Below are 26,051 nucleotides of genomic sequence, written 5' to 3'. Positions count from 1 at the left end.
TGCAGACAGTCTGCTAGAACAGTTCATAGGATTCACTCATTGATATACAGAAACTTTGCCTGCAGGGAGGAGGAGGAAGTGATTATATCTCTATATAATGCAGTGATTTTGTATGCATACAGATCTGGAAATCGCTTTTTTAAGAAAGAAAGATATGGATCACTTGGAAGGGATGCAGAGGAGAGCCACCAGATTAGTCAAGAACACTAATTGGCACTACTGCTGCCATGGGCCTGTTCTGCAAATTGCAGCCCTTGGAAACTAAGCACTTGTGAGAGGAGATCTGATTGAATTGTTCAAGGCTTTGGTAGTAACATGCATACGCAAACTGAATTGAAAAAGGATGGTGTCAGGATAATGTGTGGAAATATGCCTTCCAGAGAGTACTTGATTGTTGGAACAAACTGTTATCTGGTATTGTAAAAGTGGGTGGCTTGAATAAATTTAGAGAAGAATGTGATGTGTTATTAGAGGGGATAGACAGACAGATAAGGTGGGTAGTTTTTTTTTTTTGCTGATGCTGTATAAGTTTGGTTCCTTGCATAATTTACACTACTACTAATAATAATCCCTTTTTTGTAGGCTTTTATTTTGCCTGATAATTTATAATGATCCTGTGCATTTTTCTTCTGTCGCTAGTGACATCCATTTAAGTCTAAATCTTGAGCAGTATCTTAAATGGCTTAATAGCCTGTGATGCTGAATGGCAAATGGAAGGTGTTCTTCCCTGAACACTTTCCATTGGCATTTTTTCCCCTTACCAGTATCAGCTGGTCTCACTGAAAATAATATAAAAACTAGGACTACTCTAATCATCTTTATGAAAACAACATTCCTACCTTTTATCTTTGACCATAGTTTATATATCGACATAAATCCCAAATCAATCCACCATTATCACTACTATCTAGCCATTTCTTTACTTGAAGGGTCTTAATGTATGAAGAGTGATTAGATCAAGAGCATTCATTTCTCATTTTGCTTCTCTATCGTGTTAGTATAGAAAAACAATTGTCCAGTAAATTCAGAAATGGATGAATGAGCAAGTGTCCAACCCACAAGTAATCCTTTTTTATAAGACATTCTTTTTGCTGTGTCATGCTACTTTGTCAAACTGAATCATTTCCAAGGTCTCTAGACCTCAGTCCTTCATATCATATGCCTCAAAAACATTAGCATTAGTAGAGATATATGATAAAAGAAAGCAAGCTTATATAGCATCAGTTGAAAAAAAAAAAAAAAATCATTTCACCCATCCATTTACTCTAAGTTTATCCAGTTCTTCTTTAAATTTATTTAAGCTATCAGTTTCCACAACAACAGTTGGAAGTTTTTTCCAGCAATCAACTACCCGCTACCTAAAGTCACATTTCAGCACATGAATTCTATAACAGTCCTTCCTCACTTTGAATTTATGCCCTCTCACAGGTTTGTAATCTGAGCAAGGAGAAGAATCCCCTCAACATTGAGCCTGCCCAAACCATTCAAGGCCTTATACACCTTAATCAGATCACCTCACAGGTGTCTAGTCTCCAGACATTGCAATTTGCATAATTTAAGCCTTTCTTAGTAGGAGGACCCCCCCCCCCTTTGTTCCCCCACCAATCTTGTTGATCATCTCTGTACTTGTTATAACAACTTGACATCCTTCCTAAAATGAGGCCTCCAGACCTGTATGCAGTACTCGAGCCGTGGCTGAACCATTGTCTTATACAAAGGAATAATCTTCTTCTACTTACTAGCAAAATTCCTGTATATCATTGACCAGACCCCATGAGCTGCTCTGGCAGCCTGTCTGCACTGTTCAAAAAACTTCATATCTGACTGCACAATTACCCCCATGTCTTTTTCATTCTCTACCACCCTGAGTATAGTACAACACAGTTGGTACTTTTCTCTGCGTTTCTTCTATCCATATGCAGTATTTTCATTTGTCGATGTTAAACTTCAGTTATGTCTAATCTTTCTAGTTCCTGTTGCACTAGCATACTCTCATTACTGTCATTAAAAACCCTGCCAACCTTTGTATCATCTTCAGACTTGGACATCTAAGCCTGATATACCTTCAGTGATAAATATACAAAACAACAATGAGCCCAACACCGAACCCTGGGGGAGGGATTCGATAGACATTAGTCCACAAAAAGCAGTATCCATTGTAGCAACATGCCCTTAATGTCATACTGCTCTAATTTGTACAGTAGTCTTCCATATGCAACAGTATCAAAAGCTTTCCTGAAATCCAAGTATATGATGTCAAAATTATTTTTTTACATCCAGTTCCTTCATGACCAATCATAGTATCCAATCAAATTGCTCAGACAAGACCTCCCCTTAACAAACCCATGCTGTCTGAATTTTTACTGCAGTCTTGTCTATATGAACCTCCAATGCTTCTTTATCCAGTGACTCCTTATTTTCACCAAAACAGAAGTTAAACTAACAAGTCTGTAATTATTTGTGTCGTCCTTTCATTCCCTTTGCAAATTGGGGATACATTTGCAACAATCTCCAGTTCGTAGGGACTTTAATAAGTTTGTATCATCATCCACTTCTACAGAATTCCTCATGTGAATATAGATGTGAAATACTCTTTCAATTTGTCAGCTATCTGAGCTGGATCATCAACAGTCAAACCATCAATATCAAGTGGACCAATCTGATTAATTCCCTTCTAGAGTTTATACAAGTAAAGAAGTCTTTGCTGTTATTTTTTGCCAAAGATTTCTTGTAATCTGCCTTCGTTTGCCTATCCTGCTCTGTGACTTGTTTACAGACTAGCTTATAACTACCAAAAATTTGTCACCTGATAATTTATATGCATTCCATGCATTTTTCTTCTCTGCTACGAGTCTCATTAGTTCATCTGACATACATTTAGGCCTAAGCCTTGAATAGTGTCTTAGTTGGTGTGAAAAGTTTAGCGGCTTCCAAGATTAATTCCTTGAATGCTTCCATTTAGAATTTGCTGTTGGTAACATCATCAGTCAGTCCCAATGTATAGAATTTAAAACCTGTGTAGACTATTTTAGTCACCTTTACAAAAGCAAAAACCCTTCCCTTTACCCTTGATGGTAGTGGCATCTTTAAGTAAATCCCACATCAATACACTGTGATCACAGATTTGCAGATAAAAGTAATCATATGCGATTCTTTATCTGCAAATTCTTAATGCACTAATTACAGCTGATTAATACTGCTGATAATCAGATGAAGATTATTTTATTACTCCCTCTGGTTGCCTCTCAAACAGGCTACTGTAGAAAACAATCATCCAATAAATACACAAAAGTTGTGCGAGTGACCAACCCACATTGGCAGATCTGTGGATATTAATGCAGCAGGAAATATGCAGAGTTTCAACTGACTTGTGTACTGTTGTATGAGTGTTCAATAAAGGTGTTTGTGCATGTGTGCCATAGGAGGACATGTTGAACATATGAAATGAATTTTTTCTTTTAAATAGAAGATTTAAAAGAAAAAAACCATTTAATTCAGCTGTTAAATTAAAAAGTATTTAAATTTATTATCAGATTCACAGATTGTGGATTGTTGGCATGTATTCATAATTTTGACAATCCTTGTATACCCTTAGTATTTGTATAAGAAAGTATGTATGTGCCTGTTTGTTCTCTTAGTAACTAACTCTAACACAGCCCATATATTTGCCTGTATATAAAGACGTATATAAAAACTATTGCATGTCCAAATAGAACTACATGAATCAGTTTTGCCTCTGCTTATAGTTGCTGAGATGAATCTTATATGAAATTATGTAAATTTTTTATTTTTCAGAATAAGGAATATGTTTATTTTATTTTTAAGACATCCCTTCACTAAAATGATTTATTCTTATGCAGTATTACACTGTGATATTAAAATGACTTATTTAATTGGTGTATACCCAATTTATTTAAACATTAGATGATATTAATGAATTCATTATTTTAAATATTAACAAATCCTTGTTGGTGTATCACATTGGCAGTTATATATAAGATGGTCAAAGTACCAATCCATTTTTGTCCAAGAATGAACTTGGACAAAAATTTTCATTTTGGTCCAAGTTTGACTATTTTCATTTTCCTTTGTTTTACTTCAGCTCCACATCTGACACTGAGTTCAGTACTTGTAATTTTTAACCAGTAAGTGGGAATATAGACAGTTGTATGAAAAATCATGAAATAATAATGGAAGGGGAACAAAGCTGCCGGAGAATATTATGGGCTGGGGTTTTCAGGAAGTTAAATTGTATTAATGTGATAGCTCCTAAATTTAACAAAACATTTTTACTGTTGTTGTTTATCTTGGAGGAGTAGTAGTAGTTGCACGATGAATGTGGGCTAGAGTATATTTCCAGCTACAACTGTTTCTATCTGCCATTCTTTTTATTTTGTTATGGATTTGTATACTATTTAATAAATAGGTGACAAATGAAAATTAAATTGGTTTTAAACTAACTCAAATGAATGAATTAAATGAAATAAAAATATGAATTAAAAGGGGGTAACAAGTTTCTTTAAATTGCAAAGTAAATGTAACACAGTTGTAGCCTCTATTTCTGACCAGAGTAGCCAGGGTATTTTGTATTCCAGAAAAAGTCGGCAAGGAGTAATAGTGGTATTTTAACCAGCTGTTCATTGTGAAACATTGGTTTTGGTGAACTGTGTTTTTGTGTTGGTTACCGTGAATGCTAATTTTGTATGTGATACATTTATGCATCACATACAAAATTATAGTAATAATTTTTGGTAAAAAAAAAAAAAAAAAAAAAAAATAGGTCCAGGTACTCATTCTTTTCAATCAGGAAAAATTGAAAATGAAAAGTAAAATAAAAAATTATTTCCTGATATACAACAAATTACTTCAGTATTAATGTTTCAGGAATAAGAATAACAAATTAAGTATATTAACACACAGTTCATTAAGCATAAATTTATTATACAAGTATATAAAAAAATAAGTAAAATGTGCATATGCATAATAAAATTTTTATAGAAAATCCAAATTTTTATTTAGTTCTGCACAATATGCCGACTTCTTTTCTTACTGTTTGTGTCTGCTGAATGTCGTTTCTGAAGCAGCCATGAATCTACATATTTTGCTGAGTTGAAATAGTAGCGAATAAATTGTTTGGCTGATAAGATTCATCTGTGAAAATCCTTATTCACATTAACTTGATGAAATTGTTGGTATTATACTCAGTGTTCATCAAATGCTTCAATTTTTCCAAAACCATCTTTTCAATTAGGTATTCCTGAAATGTAAGAATCATTTATCTCTTTCATTTAACTGAAGCCTAATTTACAATTTTTTAACTTCATTCAATGTTTCAATATCAATTATTCGGGCTGATGCTGCCAAATCAGCATTTTTGCTGATTTGCAACATCAGCCCAAATAAATTGATATTGAAAGCTTCTGGATCAATTGAAGAATAATTTCTGTAGTTTGTCCCACTAAGTGAAACTCCTTGAAATTGTAGATTTTCGGTAGCCTTGCCGGCATTTGTTTCAATTTTTTTGAAACAACAACAATTTCATTTTTTTTATTCTCTCTGTACAGATCTATATAGTGTTCCTGCAAGTCCAAGCTCAAGTCTGATAATTCTTGAAGAGCATCACACATTAAATCTTAGTCAAATATAAAGTTTGTAGTTGGAATTTTCTTCTGTAGTCCTTCATATATGTATCTTTTTTGGTCCCACTTTGAGTCATTCTTTTCTTCTTGAAAATGATTAAGTAACGCCTCATAGTTATTCCAAATAGTTGAAATATACCGGAAACATTCCATCCATCTTATGCTTTAAATCGAGAAGTTAATACATGACAAAGTTTATCAATAAATGTTTTAAATCTATCGATACATGCAACGGATTTCACAGTATTGCCAACTGATAGTTCTAATCTGTGATTTGCACAATGCTACACCATTAAAGAAGGGAATTTTTCTTTCATTAGTTTCTTAACACCACTTTTACTACTCACCATAAGTTTTTAAATAGTTTTCCATCATACTGTATGACTGAAGACAAATTTCCTCCACTCATCAGATTGCTTCCTACCGTACCAGATGCTCAGACAAATCCAGGACATTGATGCCAACTTACAGAAATTTACTGTTAACTGACACTATAGGCATAGGATTCTGAGTCCCACACATCCCATGCCCTCCAATCACTCAGTATAGACAGAGGATGTCCTCGAAACCTAAAAATATACAAACCTCGAAATATACAAGTCACATGCAAATTCACCCCAGGTTCCTTCCAGTAAGGAATAGTCAACAAAGGTCCGGATAGTCTGCAAAATGAAAAGCTTCATCACACTCAAGCCAACATGCCCTGCTTTTGTTAATTTAATTTAAATGTTACATTACAGCAGTATTTATTTAATGTCATTTTTTATCACCTTAATGTAACCTAATTGTCTTATTACGTTACATAAATTTTTATGAAAGTCACTGGATTGTCTTATTAATGGCCTATGTCATTTTATGTTATTTCATTTAATTGTTTAATGCCTATATCACTTAATGGCAATTAATTTATTTTTGTAATATATCTGGTTATCATCTCTATAAGGGTCAAACCCTGGTTTTTTGGCTGTGAAAGGACATTGCAACACTATCCAATCATATAACTGTCACAATTGAAGGTGGTGCAGTAAAAGTCTGTCTCTCGCTCTCTCTCTCTCAGAGAATCAAATATCCCTTTTGCAGTAACAGGTTCGAGTTCGATCAAGTTCAGAAACAAATTTACGGGGGATCTCATTCCACCGTCAAATATACAAGTTTGAACATAAACAATTAAAGTGGATTTCTTACTCACCGTGATCGATTCGTCTATTATCATTGAAATTTGTTCAACAACAATTTTGTTAGCAAAATTTTTTCTCATTTCATTACTAATATGGTTCAAGATGTTAATGCAAATGTTGGTTGAATGAAGAATAATACCCATGTCAGTCTCATTTAATTCTTGTAGGTCAATCTCTGATTCAAAATTATGAAAGACTGATTTTCTTTGGCTACCTTATATTTGGTGTGAAAAATTTTTGCTGTTATTAATTTTTCATGAGATATACTCTAAACACAAATTTTCAAGGGCTCTTTCTCAGTTCCTGCAAGCAGTTTTATAACAGCTTTATGTCCCATTGTTTCCTTGTGATTGAAAATTTTTTTTCATAAAAACAGTAGCTGTCATTGCTGCCAAAATGGTTAACTTCATTGTTTGCCCATTCCTCAGAAATGATTTCACACAGAAGTCATTTTTTTGATCAACAGTCCAGCAACTTAGTCAGTCATTTACATCAGTCATCCTTTGCTGTTGGATGTAGACACCATCAGGAACAAAAACAGTCTTTGACACAGTCTCTGTGGTTAAGTCTTTACTCACATTCTCACTTGTTTTTAATTTCTTAACTGGAAGGTGAAAAGACATTAGCAATTCTTTTCATTTTTTATTTTGTGGTTCAAGACTTTTTTTTTAATACTAATTCACTCACAATCTCATTACTACTTTACCTCATTGGCAGTTAAATAAAACTGTTGCATCTGAATTAGAAATCCACAAGTACAAAGTTATCTGCGTTGAACAAACTTTTATATTGTAACAAAAGTAACCAATATGAGCCCTTAGGAAATGGTATTTCAAAAGAGGGAGGAATCAAGAAAAAGGTACACAAGTTTACTGAATTGAGTGTTACTTTTTAGATTAGCAGAACACTTGCGAAAGTGGGATAAACCCTAATAAAACAAATCTACAGTCGGACCTCTATATAATGAAATCGATTGTTAACTTGGAAAAAATTTGTTAAACAAAAATTTCATTATAAAGAAATTGACCTTTTCAACAGTGAAAAATACTTCAACATTCAGAAATGCAGTAAAAGATGGTAAATAAATTAGAAATAAGTGGAAATAAATAAATTTTTGAACAAGTTATTAATACATAACATAATAAGTACATTTTTTCATATATACATGAAGCATATAATATTAGTACACTTAAGAATTATTTTGTAAAATATTTGGTTATCTTTTGTACACGGAATTTTAGTGTACATCAATCATTTAAAAAATGTCTGCATTTGTTTTAACATACCTTGTATTTTCAGGAATGTTTTCTTCACACTGCAGGCTTTGACGAAGTTTCAAAAGCTGCCAACATTTCATGTTTAGAAGGTTTTAATACCTTCATTGTCCTCATTTTCCTTTTCTCGTCACTGATATTGTCACTAGTTCTGAATATTTTTATTATTATTATTTTTTTTTTTTTTGAACTGTCCAAAATGTCGGAGTCATTCAGGTACTGTGACCATGTAAACAGAGATGGGGAAAATTTATGGAAAATTGTGGATGATGCACTTCCACAAAACAGATGATTATTTGTCAGGGTAAAAGAAAATCATTCTCTTCTAATTCTCAAACAGGCCACCTACAGCAGAAGTTTGACTAGAGCCCATTTTCGCATCAGGAATACCTCTTGATCTGCTCGCTGTTAAACAGCACAACTGTCGACACGTGGGACAGGTGGTCGGATAGGTTTAATGAGTACCACTAAATTGCAGAATGATAATCCCTTTAGCTCTCTTAATTCTTGCTTAGCAGCAGCACTAATTGCCTGAAAGCCAGAAGTGTGAACAGTGCGTACTCAGTTAAGTCTCTCCTAATCCGTTCGTTATATGAGATTTTTCTTTGCTCATGGGAAACTATTTTAAATGCAATCACCAAGGGGAATTCAAAAAAATTCGATATAAAGGAGTTCTGTTAAACAGAATTCTGACTGAGTAATTTAAAATTCTAAAAATGGTTATAAAGTTTTATATAGCAAATATCTTAGCAATAGACATTGAAAATGGAAAGTTAGTTAAATAACTTTAAGCTTATTTGAATAGTAGATAGACATGTGAAAAAAATTTATTGAATATTACAAATTTTGAAATGTACTGCATCCAAATGTCACGCATCACTCTTAATAAAGGTGCCAGTATGCTGTACCATTGTGTACTGTCACAAAAAAGCATGGCATTTATGCCCTTGGTCCAAGTTAGGTATGAAGCATAATCCAAACTAAGGGAATAAAATTTAATTTTTTTAAAAATTTAATCCTTAAATTTCAACAGTTGAAACTTCACCTGTGCTGCCAAAAGTGGTTGATAGATACTTTTTTTTTTTTTTTTTTTTTTTGCAAAAAAAAAAAAAAAAAAAAATCTTATTACATTTATATTTATTTCATTTTTCATTCACTCCTGATTTTCCCCCCTCTTAAAATGGTTACCAGACAGTCAATTATTAATAAAATGATTCTTTTCAGGAATGTGTGATCCTGTAATTGATGAACATTTTAGAAGGTCGCTTGGGAAAGATTATCCAGGTATTTTTAATTCCACTTCAACAGCCAGTGTTTCCATAACAGGTATGGTATGAAATTAAATATTTTCCATATATTTCATTTAAGTTCCCTATTTGATGATATTTATTTTCTCTGGGCCTGACTAACAGGCTTAGGGAAGGCTATGTGAAAAAAAAAAAAAGTTTCTATGCGTGTCTCCCCCCCCCATGTTTATTTAATTACAACCATGCTCTCAGTTTTAACCTCCTTCCTCCTAGTGTTAAGGTCCCAAAATAATCAGTCTAAATTGCACTCATTTTTTTCCATCTTCACATGAAGAAAGGAGTCTGTGTTGCTGTTGCATGTTCAAGGCTGTAATGGATGACATATTGAAGCTAAAAGGTACTTGAGTTGGTGAAATCTATCCAGTTGTATTAATGGATGCAGCAAAAGAAGTAAGAAAACCTTTAGCTATAATTATGAGGGCATCCTTTGATTTGGGGATGTCCCTGTGCAAATGTATCCCTAATTCTCAAAGGGTAAAGTGAGTAATTACAGAAACGTTAGCTTGACCTCTGTTCCAGGGAAAATAATGCAATTATACTGCAGTCATGTGGATTTGTTAAGGAGTGATTTTGTCTGGCCAATCTGACTGGATACTATGACACAGTAACAAAGGAACTTGATGCAAAAAATAAATTTAAATAATTTTGACATTACATACTTAGATTTTAAGAAGCCTTTGATAATGTTCCACATAAAAGACTTGTATAAATTGGAGCACTATAGTAATTAAGCATTATTGGAGCAGTATAATAATTAAGCCAAGTTACTGCTGTGGATAAAGTGGAAGAGGACAGTGGTTATCAGTGAGCATGCTGTTCTTGGATTCAGGTTATTAGTGGAGTTCTGCACTGGGCCCATTGTTTTTTCCATATTGAGAAAGAGAGACTGGAGAGAGGGGGCTAATTGTGCAGTCAGGGTAATTGTTAATGATATACAGGAATTTTGCCAGTTAGGTCACATCTTGAGTACTGTGTGTGTGTGTGTGTGTGTGTGTGTGTGTGTGTGTGTGTGTGTGTGTGTGTGTGTGTGTGTGTGTGTGTGTGTGTGTGTGTGTGTGTGTGTGTGTGTGGAAGTCTCATTTTAGGAGGATTTTGATCTATTGGAATGGGTGCAAAAAAGGACATTTAGATTAGTGAAGGGGAATAAATGGGTACTCTTACTAAGAAAAGCTTCAGTTCTGGAAATTTCAATTTCTGGAGACTATGCACTTGCGATTAGATCTGATTGAGGTGATTATGGAAATTGAATGCATTGAGCAAGCTCAATGCTGATAGAATCTTTTCCCTTTTGCTCAGGCTGCATGTAGGAGGAGATATAAATTCAGATTGAGGAAGAATGGTTGCAGGATAGACACGTGGAAATTTGACTTCAACCAGGAGGTAGTTTAACTACTGGAACAAATTTCCATTTGGGTTTTGTGGAAGTGCATGGGCAGTTGGTATGTGTTTCTTTCTTTCTTTTTTTTTTTTGTGATGCTTTCTTTCTTACTATAGCTTACTTTCTTGCATCATTTGCCAATACTAATATGATATATGCATAGGACTGGAAGAATTGTAACATTTTATAGAGAATTTTTACGAACTTTATGCACGAAAATCTGTTTATATAATTCTCTATTAAATAGCTATAACGAAACATTTCGTACCTTAAAGTTATCCCCTTCAAAATAAATTGCCTTGGGATTGCACACATTATTCCATACATCTCTTCCAAGCAGAGAAACATTTCTAGAAGTCATCTTCTGTAAGTTCTTTTAACACTTCAGTTGTTTTTATCTGAATGTCTTCAATGGACTTAAAATGCATTCCCTTCCCTAAACTGAAAAGTGTACTTTTCAGTTTAGGGAAGGGAAAAAATTCAAAAGGGGCTAGGTCTGGGGCATGTGCACACAGGGATTTGTTTTTTTTTTTTTTTTTTGGCCAGAAACTGGCAAACAGTGCATTGTCTTGATGGAGCATCCAACCCTCCTTCCACAATTCAGGTCTCTTCCTTCAAATTTTTGCATACAGCCTTGTCAGAACTTTTATGTAGTGTGTTTGAGTGTCAATCTGATTTGGTGTCATGTATTTGTGAAATTTTTATCTCTAAATAACAACTCTAATACCACGAGTTTAAGTTTATTTAGCCTATTGACTAAATGCTATAGAATTAGATAATGTTTTGGGAACTTTATTCTAATTCACAAAGTATAAAATTGCAGCTTTAAAATAACTTGTAAAAAAATTTAAGCATAAAAATAATTTGCGAATTGGAAAATTTTAGTGTTAAAATAACCAAATTAAATTTAACTCATTAATAATTAATTGTTGAATGTTTGTCTGTCCTTTAGTAGTACAGTATGGTCTGATAATGGGGAACCAGCAAGGTTCCCAAAACGTTACTTAATTGTATAGTACATTTAGTTAATATGCTAAATAAACTAATTTGTTACTCTAATGTAAGTTTTTTGAAAAGGGACTAGATTTTTTTGTTTTAATTTCTGGAGAGTATCATACAGAAATGTTCTACGTAATATATTGAGGTAAACTTCTTGTTATTTTACAAATATTTAAAAAAAAATCATATGGTGGCATAAGAGTGGTTATTTACAGAGAAAAAAGTGTAGGGATGTATTCAGCAATAATAATTCCTTTAATATTAAAAACAAAAATCACTGTTCTCATTTTTGATTTTGACATTTTTTTTTTTTTGTCTTGTGGATTTTTTTGTCTTCCATTGCATTGAGGATCTTTTATTTCTGGATTGTTCTGGAATAGCCAACTTTCAGCGCAAGTAATTACAATACTCAGAAAGATTGGATCTTGTTCAGTTTTTTCAAAACATCTTCGCAAACTTGAAGTCTTCTCATTCTTGGATCTTGATTCAAAATTTTTTTTGCACCATCTTGACACACTTCTCTCATGTCAAATTTTCAATTAAAATTTGTTTAGCTGTTTCTCTGTCTGAGGAGGAGTATTATCCACAGGCTATAAATTAAAGATATAAAGTACAAATTTACACTTTATTACCTTACCTATTAAAAAAATTAAATGTGTGAAAACCGGAAGAATATTTTCCACAGGTTAGCAAAATAAAATAAATCAACTAAAGGATGCAAAATGAATTTACACTTACGTACATAGCTTAATTAATATTTTTGTTCGCTGACTTTTTTTTTTTTTTTTTTTGTTGTAAAATTTAAAACAGTAAAAAATATAAGCAATTAATAACAAAGAACATGGCATGCACAAATTGAAACTAACATGATAAGTGGTGGAGTAACAAGTTTACGAAGCTTAAAAAATAGGAACGGATTCTGAAAATTTATTTGTTTTTTTTATATGATTGAAGATTTCGTGGAAGGGGAAACACATTTCACCATAATAACTTAAAAACCCACAGAATTCCAGCTATTAGCATTATTGAAAATGCAATAAGATAGAGTTTACTACCTATTTTTAATAGATTGCAGTAACAGAAAATTCTAATAAACCAGAAACTGCAAATTGTTTTTATTGTTTTATTGTAGTGACTTCCAGAAAAAATATCACAAAGGCATTCAAAATTGATTCTTATAACCGACCATAACAGTATATTCGGTTATAAGAATCAATGTGATAACAATAAAAGTATAGTGCATTTAATGATTTGAATTGGTTTTTTGAAATTTGATTCTATAAAGTGGCTAATTATACTAACCAGTGATCATTTTAACCGGCGCCTATTTGTTTCACTTTACGTTGGGCTTACGATAGTCTCCAACCGGACCACGTGTTGCTTCCTCTAAGCCAGTAGCAGCATTTGTAAAGGTGTTGGCTATGTGTTTTGTTTTTGTATCTTTTAGTTCAGGCATGGGCAACCTTTCCTAGTTCGGAAAGGTTGCCGGACCAAATTATTAAATAAAATAAATTAATATTAAATGAATTAAAACAAGTTGCTACTTCATATTTCATTTTTTTATAATATAATGAACGACATAACAATTTAATGTGAAGATTGGCCTTGTACTTGAACTACGAGACTATCAATATTGACGTTAATATTACTTACTTAAGGATAATCGCATCGAATTTTGAGGTTTTCGTCCGTTATTCTTGTTAAAATTTTTGATTTATTGTATTTCATCCTTGAAAAAAACTGTTCACACGTATATGTGCTGCCGAAAAGACAAATGATTTTTCTTGAAAAGGCGCGTAAATTTTTATATTTTTCTTCCACCAAATAAAATTTATAAAAATCCATCAAAGCAATGTTGTTAAAATTGTGATTTTAGCATAAAAAGTGCAGATTTTAGCACTAAATCTGTCTGAAGCTCAATAAGTTCCATCTGTAAGTTTTCTGGCACATTATTTACATCAGCATCCATCGGACGAGCAAATACAGCGAATGTGAAGTCTTTGTTTTGGAAGTCGGCAAACCTTGTATCAAATTGCTCTATTAGTGCCTTCAGTTCTTCTCCATAACAATTATAAGGGATATTTTTGAGTTGCTAGAGTAGGAAAATGATAACAATCTTATCTGACTTTCCAACAATCTCAGTTTATTACAAAAAGCTTTGACATGTCCATGCAGTTCGCGAACCAATTGTCCTTGTTTTTGCAATTTGAGATTCAGTTCGTTTAGGTATCCAGTGACATCTACAAGAAATGCTAAATCACACACCCACTCATCATCTTTTACTTGGTTAATTGTGTTTCCTTTTATGTCCATAAAATCTGCAATGTCTTGATCTCAGATCATAAAATCGTTTTAACATTTTACCTTTACTCAACCACCTCACTTCAAAATAATAAGACTTCATAATCTGAAAATAGGCCTGCCAAATACTCAAATTGGCGGTGATTAAGTGCACGTGACATAATAAAGTTAATACTGGCTACTACAACTCCCATAACATTTGTGAATTTAATCGATTTTGCACACAGATTTTGTTGGTGGATAAATGCAGTGAAAATTTGTCAAATTTTCCTGATGGACCTGTAGTTCTATTGCTCTTTCATGAACTATTCCAATAAATCCCTTCTGTTCACCAACCATTGCAGGGGCTCCATCAGTGCATATGCCAGATAGTGAACTCCATTTAAGGCCAAATCTCTCGAAGACTGTGTTGACTGTTTCAAATATATCTTCACTGGTAGTTGTTCCTTTTAACGGCTGAAGCGCCAATAATTCTTCTGTGATGTTGAAATCTGCATCAACTCCTCGAAGAAATATTGCTAGTGTGCTGTATCGGAGGCATCGGTGCCATCATCCAAAGCAATTGAAAATGCTTTCAATCTAGCAGTCTTCTCCTTTAAACTTTTTTTGATATCGTCAGCCATAATTTCTATCCGTCGGTCAACAGTACATCTCGACAAATGAAGATTCTCAAAGTCTTTTTTCTTTTCAGGACATTTACTTGCAATATCCAGCAGACATTCTTCGATAAATTCTCCTTCACCTAGAATGCTTAGCGATTTTTTTGCTTACCACAAAGCTGGCTTTGACAGTGCTGTGTTCTTTGCTTGTTGAACATTTGCTGCTGGGTATCCAAGTTCTTCTTCAACTTCTGTATTTCATCTTTTTGTAGTTGTCCAATTTTTTGGTGATCCACATGTCTCAAAGTAAAGTGTCTCTTCAAGTTGTATTCTTTGTTGGCAGATATGGATTCCTTACACAGCAAATATACAGGAAATCCTTTATTCGGAATAAAATAATAATCCCCCATCCAGTTGTTTTGAAATTGACGATTCTCTGCTTCTACTTTTCTTTTTTTTGACATAACCTCTGACATTGTCCCAAATTTATAAGTGATATTCAGAACTGTCAAACGAACTGTCTTCTACACCGCAGGCACTGAACAGAACAACATGAACGCAGGCACCGAACTGACACGTAACACGTTCACACACGCTGCTAGTCAAAGTGAGAAAGAGACCTTCGTGGGAGAAAACATGGTGTGTTTTGCGCAAGTCATATGATGTCAGCTTAATGTGAGTTAGTAGAACACACCATGTTTTCTCCCACCATGAATCAGACAAACTTCGCTGAAATAGATTAGGGCCGGATCAAAAGAAGTAGAGGGCCGGATATGGCCCACGGGCCGTCCATATGTGCTTTAGTTGAAGTGTTTTTTTGTGTTGTGTTTATTTGACATAAATTTACTATATTGAATTCGTGTACAACATTGTGTAAACTGATAATATGGCCCCTAAAGAAGACGGTTTCATTTAAAATTAAAAAAGAAATAGTAAAAAAAAAAAAAAACCATGGTGCTAAAATTAGTTCATTGGTGTGTGAATGTGGTTTTTTCCAGTGAACAATTTCTACCATAGTGAAATGAAAAGAAAATTTTAAAATTATTAAAGCGATAAATCTGACAGGGTTATCTTCCTCAACAGGTCTTTAATACAGATGAAACAGGACTCTTTTGAAAAAGAATACCCAGGCAAACATCATAAAAGAAGGCACCTCATTTCCTGGGCCTACGAGGGATAGACTTACTCTGCTATTCGGGTCCAGTGCCTCTGGAGATTTTAAACTTGAGTCAATGTTGGTTTACCACTCAAACTCCAAGAGTATTTAAACAGCAAAAAGTTATCAAAGGCAGGTTGGGTGGCTTCTGGCAGTATAACAAGGCCTGGGTGGCAGTATAACAACACCTCTTCAATGAATGGGTATTTGAAGTGTTTTGTCTTTCAGTCAAAAGTTACTTAGAAAAGAACAAACTTTCTTTAAAGGCATCGTTAGTTTTGGATCCCGAACTTGCCCGATCTCTGGAGGAGTAATTTGACATTTGTTAATGTCAAATTTCTTCCACCCAATATCACTACTCTGCTTCATCCCTCTGCTGTGATCAGCAAGTGATTGCCAACTTTAAAAACGTTTACAAAAAAATGCTAAGTGCTTTGAAGAGACTTCAGGAGACAGAGGCATCCCCTTAAAGGAATTCTGGAAGACCAGGTTTAACATCTTTTTTTTTTTTTTTTTTTTATGAGAACCCCAAACACGAGAGGTATTATAACCTATAGTACTTAGTACCGTGCTTGGGTTGAAGGTTGAAGACGAAAGAAGATATTTGTTGATATTGGACTTGAACTTCTGTAGATTGTAATTTTCAGGAAATACGTATGAAGGAAGGTTTTTCCAGAAAACGGCAGTTGAATGAATAAATGAGGAAGATGAAAAGTTGGTTCTGTGGGTTTGAAGTTGGACAGTAAATGGATGTTGGCTGGTGGCGGCACGTGTTCGGACTGTTTTGAAAGAGAGAGCAGGAATTATAGAAGCCAATTCAGAAGAACAGTGCCCATGGAAGTATCTGTAGAAGAGGCATGCAGCAGAAACAGTACATCTATGAGAAAGTGAGTGGAGAGACTCTGTTAGAGATGCATCATTAATTAACCTAACTGCCCTCTTCTGAATGGAATCAAGAAGCCTGAGAGAGGTTTTGGGGGCACCACCCCAGATGTGGGAACAATATTCCATGGCAGGGTGGATTTGCGATTTATACACAGTGAGCAGCTGTTTGGGAGAAAAGTAACGCCGAGAGCGAAAGAGAAAACCAAGTTTTTTAGATGCAGAGGAAGCAATATTTGTAATGTGCTTGTGCCAAGAGAGATTAGAAGTCAGGGTAATCTCCAAAAGAGATATATCATTTTGCCTAGAAATCGGAGTGTCACTAAAGATAAGCATAGGAGCAGAAGAATCCTTTTTGTGAAATATAAGACAAAATTGAGTTTTAGAAGGGTTGAAATCAACTAAGTTGTCTTTGCCCCACTGGAGAATTACCTGAAGATCGGCATTTAAGGAATTGGCAGCAGATTTTCGAGAAGTTGAAGCTGATTGAGCAGGACAAGGTTTCTCAAAATGGAAAGTTGAATGCAGTGTGCTATCATCGGCAAAACTATGGATAGGATTTCCAGTCAATGGAAGAAGGTCATTGATATACAAGAGGAAAAGTGTGGGGGAAAGAACTGAACCTTGGGGGACACCGGCATTAGTGGAGAAGTTAGAAGACAGAGAGCCATCTACCATCACCCTCAGTGAGCGATCAGAGAGAAAACTGGATAACCAATTAGTAAAAACAGTTGGCAAACCATAAGATGGAAGCTTGTTTAGAAGACCTTTATGCCAAACACGATCAAAAGCCTTTGAGATGTCAAGAGCAACTACTTGTGTTTCACCGAACCTTTCCATTGAATTAGTCCATAAATGGGTAACATAAGCAAGAATATCACCAGTGGATCGACACTGACGGAATCCATACTGGCGATCGTTGATCAGACGGAAGGTTTCTAGGTAGTTTAAGAGTTGGCGGTTAATTGATTTCTCCATTACTTTAGAAAGAGTAGAAGTAATTGCAATGGGACGATAATTGGATGGGAGGGATTTGTCACCCTTTTTAGGAACTGGCTGGATATGAGCAAATTTCCAAGCAGAAGGAAAAACACCTTTGGAATAAGAAAGTGAAAAAAGGCGGCAAAGAATAGGAGTAAGTTCAGGAGCACAGGTTTTGAGAACAAGTGGAGAAATACCATCAGGACCTGGAGCTTTCTTAGCATCAAGATTCATCAAAATCCTTCTGATATCCTTTTGACGGAAGACCACAGGAGGCATTGAATGGAGCGTGTTAGGAATGGTGGGAGGTGTTTTACCAAGATCATTAATACATGAGCTCGAAGAAAAATGGGATGCTAGCAGGTCAGCTTTATCCTTGGCTGAAGTGACAACAGAACCATCTGGTTTGGACAGAGGTGGGAGCAGACATGGGCAAAAGTTGCGGCCAATAGCTTTGGCAAGAGACCAGAATGCTTGGCTACCATTAGGGCAAGAAGCAAGTTTTCTACTCTTAGCCTGTTCAAACTCTAGTTTGGACTGATTAATAACTGCTTTACAATTGTTGCGAGCTTTGGTGTAGGCAGAAAATGAAACTGAAGAATTTTTTTTTTTTTTTTTTTTTGGTAGTTGTTGGCGCATCGGCTTCTGTGGCCATATTGCACCTCCCAAGGTTTTTGCAGTACTTTGATCCAAGCCCGAGGCGGGAATCGAACCCGCGACCTTTGGGTTTCCGGGTAGGTACTTTACCCACTCGGCTAGCCCGGTCGGCAACTGAAGAATTAGAAACAAGCCAATTACGATATGCAATGTTCTTCTCTTGGACAGCCTTAGCACATTTATTGGAAAACCAAGGTTTAGATAAAGGGCGAGATTTTAAAGTGGAGTGTGGGATAAAGGATTCCATTCCTGCAAGAATAATTTCACTGACACGATCTGAGCAAACGTTGACATCAGAAGTTTTGAAACAGTAATCAGACCAAGGAAAAGAAGTCTCGCAGGTCATCCCATTTTGCATTCTTGTAATGCCAAACAATACGAGGTTGGGAATAGGTATGAGATAAAGGTTCCATTGGAGAAGAGACAATCACCAAGTTGTGATCTGAAGTGCCTAAAGGACCTCTCACTTCAACCTTGTACTTAGAAGGGTTGTTTGTGAGAAAAAGATCAAGCGTATTGGCTGTATGATTAGGATTGTCCGGTATTCTTGTAGGTAAATGAACAATCTGTGCTAGGTCATTAGTAATTGCAAAAGCCTCAGCATCTCGACCTGCTGGGTCGGTGTGACTAGAAAACGGAAGCCAGCTCGAGTTGTGAACGTTAAAATCACCAAGGAAAATTACCTCACTGTTAGGAAAGTTGGACTGGAGAAAGTCAAGTTGCAAAGAGAGGAAGTCAAAGAGCGCCAAGTGATTAGTGGAGTTGTGAGAACGGTAGAGACAACAGATGAATTTTACACAATCATCTCAGATGAATTTTATCAGAACGGACATATGCACAAGTACCACCTTTGAGGCGAAAGGCATCGTACAGCAAATAATTTGGACATCTGAGATGAGCAGTAGTTGAATCAACTGATAACTGAGATTCAGTCAGAAAAAGTACATGGGGTTTGGAAGACTGCAAGTGGAAATGGACATCGTTGAGATTAGAATTGAGACCACGTATATTTGTGAAATGAATTAGGAAGTCCTTGGGAGGTTTAGATCTTTTTGCAGATAAGCTTGCTCTATTATTTTTACAATTCATGGTGTATTCAATAGTAAGAAAAAGTGGGTGGGACATGCTGTATGAAGTAATGAAATTTTTGGATATGGCGTACATGTGGTAAGAATATACCCAGATCCTTGACGTAACGTGGCCTCGACAATGCTCCCCGCATACACACTACTCGGACTCCCTCCAGTCACTATCTGGCAGAGTAGAGGTAGCAAGATTATACACTAGCTGATCCGGAAGCTTCCTAGAGAGTTACCAATAGGTTCAGTCCGGTGTACTAACTAGCGGCCGGCCTGCGAACACCGTTTTAGAGCTGTACCCTCGAAATGTAAGGAATATTGGATCTCGCCACGACATTCATCATAACCTCAAAAATCATCAATCATACTGCATGATGGAAGAGATAGGGAAGGGTTGGCCGGAACTTAGTTCTAGAGACTAAACATGGGTTCCACCACTTGAAGCCTCCAATAAGCAAAGTGGTGGTATTTCACCGGTTGATGAGAGTCATCTACCACACAGTCTTAGACTGTGTAAAAATCATTGTCAATTCTTGGAATGGAGTTTCTGTTCGGTTCCCCAATGCAACATGGAAGAACTTGTGGCCATCAGTATTCCATGATTTTGAAGGATATGAAGGTGTTCTAGAGCCAGAAATTATTACTCTTGGTAAGTCCTTGGCCCTTGAGGTTGATGTAGAGAGTGTGGAGGAATTGAGTACCATGAAAGGGAGTTGACAACAGTGGAGCTGCAGGAATTCGAGTGAGCATGGCAGGGGAGGAGATGAGGAACATGATGAGGATGACCATGTAGCAACAACTGAAGAAATTAAGGACATTTTGCTGCATAGAACATTGTGAAGAGAACAGTAAAAAAAAAAACCCAGATATTGAAACCACCGAATTGAAGAACTGCAAATTTGAAGGTTGGGTGTTAAGTTATTTCGAGGACCTTGAAATAGCCAGATTAGTCAAGAACATGAAAGGGTACTCTTATAATAAAAGACTGATTTTATGAAATGCAGTCCTTGGAAACTAGACACTTGTGAGGAGCACTTGACTGAAGTGTGTAAGGATTTAAATGGATTGAGTAAACTTGATGTAATGTTCTGTTTCTCTATTCTAGACAGGCAAAAATTTGCTTTCAGCCAGAGATTGATTGTTGGAAAAAACTACCACCTGGTTTTGGGTAAGTGGGTAGTTTGAATAAATTTTAGGAAGAATGAGACATATTTTTAGTAGACGGGTTCGAGCCCATGACCACCAAATACGGAGGATGCGGAAAGGTCAGGGAATGACCACCGCACATATCCCTGGAGCAATATGGCTTTAGTTGGTAATGCTCCTAAAAAAACCAAAATAGCAACAAAATAAAATATAACATATTTTTAGGGAGGGGGGGAAGGTTTGACAAATGATGTTTTTTTTTTTTTATGTATAAGATTGCGTCCTCGCATAATTTTCTAGTACTGCTAATAATAATAACAAATATTTTATTCACCTTAACCTGTGTTTGTCAGGTGGTGTCATTGCATTTGGTGATTCTCTGTACAAACAGATATGTGGTACGGTTATGGATGCCCCTGTCAGCTCCGTCGTTGCTAACATTGCAGTGGAGGAGTTAGAGGAACACATATTCCTGAACCCACTGGTACCAATTACTATGTGGTGCAGATATGTTGATGATATTTTCACCATCATCCCCCATGGCTCAGATGCAGCCCTTTTGGAGTACCTCAACTCCTTATCTCCCTTTATACAGTTCACTTTAGAGTTGGAAGCGAATGGGTCCCTTCCTTTCCTGCAAAAATATTCTGCAATTGTGGAGTGCTCAGTGTTGTCACCCAGGTGGGTTGACCTATCGTGTTCCACGAGATGGTCCTAAAGATGCCTGGAGCTCTCTCCTATATAGCAACTGCTGCAATTGTGGAAAGTTATGCGGTATAAATTGCGCTGCATAAGAGAGGGGCAATAGGTGTTATTATGCTCGAGACCAGAGATCGTAAGCTCCTACCAGGGAGTTGTATGCATTTCATGCACCACTCATGCAGGATCTTAGAATTCTGATCTGAGGTGTCTGGATAATAAGGAATATAGGCAGTAGGCACACTGTCGCGGGGGGACGAGGGCCGCGGGTGAGTTGCAAGCTCTTGTGCTTGTAGCAGGCACCTGTCTAATACACAGCCTGCCTGGGCATCCACAATTGGTTAGGTCAGCTTTTACTCTGGAATCCTCAGTGCGTCTGATTTCCTCTGAGCTGGAATGGCTCCAAGCATTTTTGGTCAACTCATCATGACCTCAACCCCAGGCGCGATTGTGAGGTGATCAACAAATTTTGGCACTGCCACCACCACCGATTGGTTAGAATCGCTAAATGTATCCAGCTGTCCAAAAGTCTTAACTCACTGCAGAGGTACAAAGCTACACCCTATTTTAGTCAATAGTTTTGAAGCATGACAAATGCTGGCTGCAATCCCATATATGCCTTGTGCACCAACAATAAGTGCCCTATCTAGTGAATGAATGTCTGTACAATCTCGCATTCATGTGCACCCCTCCAAGTTATTTGAGCACGCATAGCCTATTTAGTATTTATTCTATTCTTAATGTTTTTATATTATGTTTTCATTGTTTATGTTATTGTTTGCAGTGGAGTTAAAAAATGATATGGAAGAGGAGCACAGGTTTTCTGAACTTGAAGGGTATGTCATTCACGAGTTGTCAATGACAAAAGGTGCCATCCAGATTTAATTTTTTTTAACACTGCATATATTTGGTCTTTCTGCTTAGCTTGCAGAAAAGTCAACTAAAGGTGATGTGGCTTTGTTCACTTACTGAGAATCGTGGGAGAGAAAATTGTGTGTGGGGGGGGATGCTGTGATTTCAGATCTTCAAGCACTTATTTATTTATTATTTATTTTTTTTTACCTTCAACTTCTGCTCAGGCTTTAAATCTTTGCTTTACGAGATTTTGCTATTATTTGTAAGAATGAACTTATTATTTAATTACAAGACTTCAATTTAAAATATATTTATCTGTGGAAAGTCCTTTCTTACCTGGTTTTCCAGAAAATTGGCAATTTTTTCATAACCTAGTCAGAAACATTTGCTATTTTGTATGTGCCTGAGTAGTGTATCACTGCAAAGATACTTCACTTATAGGAAAATTGCTCTTTATAAATTTTATACACTGTAGGACCTCAGTTTAGGGAGGGAGGTAGAAACCAACATTTAATCTAAAAAAAAAAAGTCCCTACAAGGTAGAGTTTAGGAACAATTCATGGTATATACAAGTAGTAGTGTCATTATTGAGCCCATAATGCAAAGTATTGAGACTGTGGAAAAGTAGTGTTTTGCTTCTGTAATCCTGTCTTGTTAAAATTAAAGTATCCCTATGTAGAGGGCTCTGGAGCAAGTTCTAAGGCTCATACTGAAGAGAAATTTGGACAACAGGTACAATAAAGAATGCGCTCGTCATTTATTGGGGAAAAAAAATTAGTTACAAAATTTGTCACTGTATGGTGTGTAACAGTAGATCATACAGTAGATGATACAGAGATCATCTACTGTATGATCTCTTCAAAATCATACAGTAGATGTTTGCCTGCACTACAGCAGCAGTGCCAACAACGTTGCAGGAAAAGGCACTATTAGTGAAGCTGTACTATCAGAACAGCAACAATGCAGCTGCGGCTATCAGAGAATTCCAGCGTCAGAAGTGCATAAGGCGTGGACCTATGACTGTTTGTGCTATCTGCAAAATTTGAAGCGACAGGACATCTTGGTATTCAACCAGGTAGAGGTCGAAAACGAGTGGACTCATGTTGAAGATGTGGCTATGACTGTCATGGATTTTTCAAGTCCATCTCCATGTGGTAATGCAAGTGTGCCAGCTGTTTCTCGTGAAGTGGGCATGCCGTATTCCACTGTAAGGCTAGTGATGCATTAGGTGTTGCGGTATTATCCTTACAAGATGCACATGCTACAGCAGCTAAAGCATGGTGGTGCAGATATTCGTTTCACATATGCACTTCAGTTTCTGGCATGAATGACAGTGGATATCACATCGTTTGGAGTGATGAAGCCCCACTTCTGCTTAAATAAACAAGCAAATATGCATAACTGTCGCATTTGGGCAACAGAAAACCCTCGAATTATCCAAGAGGTCCCATTGCATTCTCCAAAAGTGATAGTGTGGTGTGCATTTATGTCCACATTCATGATTGGGCCATATTTTTTTGAACAGATAACACCGACTTGACCCCACACCTGTTCTGTCACTGGACAACGATGATATGAAATGTTGGCAAATTTTGCAATACCAGAGCTGCAAAAGTGTGGGTGCCTTCAGGATACCATATTCATGCAAAATGGTGCACCACCCCACATCCACCATTGTGTCCAAAGATTGCTGAGGTAACACTTTACAGATGAATGGGTCATGAGCCGTTGTTTCCAGACATCTTGGCCACCCCGATCACCGAACCTCACCCCATGTGAATTCTGGTTGTGGGGTCTTTTGAAGAACCAGGTGTATCGGGAAGCATGTCAAACGCCGGCAGATCTGAAGGATAGCATTGGACACCATGTGCTGGCTATTCCAGTTGACATGTTATGTTCTGCTGTAGAAAATCCTGTTCTTTGAGTGGAAACTGTTGTTGACCAAAATGAGAATACATTGAACAATTGTAGCACTGTTCAAGTGATTTGTATTGCCACAGCGCCATATAGCGACAAATTTTGTAACTAATTTTTTTTTCCCAATAAATGGTGAGCGCATTCTTTTTTGTATAATATGAGCCTTAGAACTCGCTTCAGAGCCCTCTACATAAGAATACTTTAATTTTAAAAACCCTGCACTATAATAATTTTATGTAACACCTTAATTTCCAATAGTAACTTTTAGAATTACTTACAATTCAAAATCTGCCTAGATATTTGTAATGTAACACAGGTCAGGGGTTCCCAAATATTTTTTTTAAACTGTAGCATCACGATGCCACTCAGATATTCTAAATGTTCTTTACAGCATATATTTAAATATAATATTAAAAAAGATTTTTAGCACACAACAAAAGAAGGTTGTTATAGGGGGGGGGGAACTTATTTTTGTTTTGCAGTTGACGATGAATGTTTAATGATTTTATTGTTTTGCAGTTGATGATCATTTTGCAAAAGCCCTTGGTGAAACTTGGCTACGGCTGCAACAACCTAAACCTGGCGGAAAGGATGCAACTTCTGCTAACAAAGTATCATCACAGACACAGTCATCTACATTTCTTCAACATTCTCCAGGAATGGTATCCACATGAAGTGGTCATTGCATTAAATGCTTGTTTCGTGTGGAGGTAGTATCATGAACTTTGCCCATAAGGTTAAAACTGAAGTATGGGGGGGGAACTGCAAAATCAGCAAAGTGTTTTTTTTTTTTTATTATTATTATTATTCTGTATATTTTGACTAATCATTCTGAAGCTAGGAACTGGCGAATGTGGCAGAAACTTTTGGATAATGTGATGTGGAAGGTGCCAGGGTGTGCCTTAGCTAAATATAAGTAGTTCCAAATGCTGCAATTGTACATATTTCCAGCTACAAATACTGTAAATTTATTTTGTTTTTAGCTGTAGAAATTGGAATATCTTTGAAAAATACTTTGTAAATTTATGCCTTTGTAGAAAAACTTACTGTCCCTTTTTATAAATGTGAGCAAAACAGAAGGGGAAGAGCTGGTTTATGGGCTGTTTATTAATAATATTCTGTTATTTCATAGAAATAAAACATTCTGTGACATCTTTTAAGAAAATGTTTGCTGTTAAATTTTTTAAACCCTTTTTCAAATACTTGCAATTTACTTGTATTTGAATTCTGTGTGGGAGCTTAGGAAAGTACCTCTTATGTTATGATGTGCCTAAATAAAACAGTATCAAAAAAAAAAATTGTTGAATTGATTCCATGTTTTCTAAAGGCAACTTTGTAAAGGTTGTGCACATTAAATATTTAAAGTACAAATATGTATTGTTGGCATTTTAACTGTTAGCAGATCGTACATTTGGTGGAATTTGCCAAAGATGTTCCATACTTTTGTTAAATTTAGTTTGAAAAATACACATTCAAGATTTTTGTTTTATGGAGTTGAATTTTCAGCTTGTTTTATGATTAATAAAATTGCTAAAATTAAACCTTCAGATTGAGTCTAATCTGTAATTAAAGAACTGTCAGTAAAATTGTACACATCCTTATAAAGAATCAGTTTATCTGACATTCATCTTGTACAATATCTGCTAGTTGATACAAAAAGTAAATTTCTATCATTACTTCTCTAAAGTAATGATAGTCATTTAGAATTTACAATTGGTCCCATTGAAAAGAATTTAAACTGGCTAAGGCCATTGTAGTCTCTTTTAAGAAAACAAAATCCCTTCCCTTTGACAGTAGTTTTATTTTTAAATAGATCACACATCAATATATTATGATCAGTGCTACCTAGCAGTTCCTTTATCTGGAGATTCATAACATAGGAAGAGTTATAAGACATTGATTTGCTGACCCACTCTGTCTGTTTAGTTAATTATACTCATCACAGGCATTTGCCTAATACCAGGGACACTTCAAGACTCCATATTTAAAAAAAAAAAAAAAAAA

The 26,051-nt window shown here is 35.7% G+C and overlaps 1 protein-coding gene across 6 annotated transcripts in view; it reads left to right on the top strand.

Moving 5' to 3' along the window:
- Nucleotides 1-24,814, top strand: part of LOC150080772 (transcription cofactor vestigial-like protein 4) — a 128,694-nt gene extending 103,880 nt beyond the window's left edge. For all 6 annotated transcript variants that reach the window (XM_090381125.1, XM_090381127.1, XM_090381126.1 and 3 more), the window contains exons 4-5: nucleotides 9,316-9,417; nucleotides 24,567-24,814. In XM_090381125.1, coding sequence (XP_090237251.1) covers nucleotides 9,316-9,417; nucleotides 24,567-24,721 — 257 coding nt within the window. In that variant the 3' untranslated portion in view covers nucleotides 24,722-24,814. The remainder of the gene's footprint in view (nucleotides 1-9,315; nucleotides 9,418-24,566) is intronic.
- The last annotated feature ends 1,237 nt before the right edge of the window (nucleotides 24,815-26,051 follow it).

The sequence above is a fragment of the Mastigoproctus giganteus genome, chromosome 9 (genome assembly GCF_048544385.1).
Source record: "Mastigoproctus giganteus isolate SK-2022 chromosome 9, ASM4854438v1, whole genome shotgun sequence".
NCBI lineage: Eukaryota > Metazoa > Arthropoda > Arachnida > Uropygi > Thelyphonidae > Mastigoproctus > Mastigoproctus giganteus.
The sequence above is the reverse complement of the archived record's forward strand: the minus strand, read 5'-3'. Positions and strand labels throughout refer to the sequence as shown.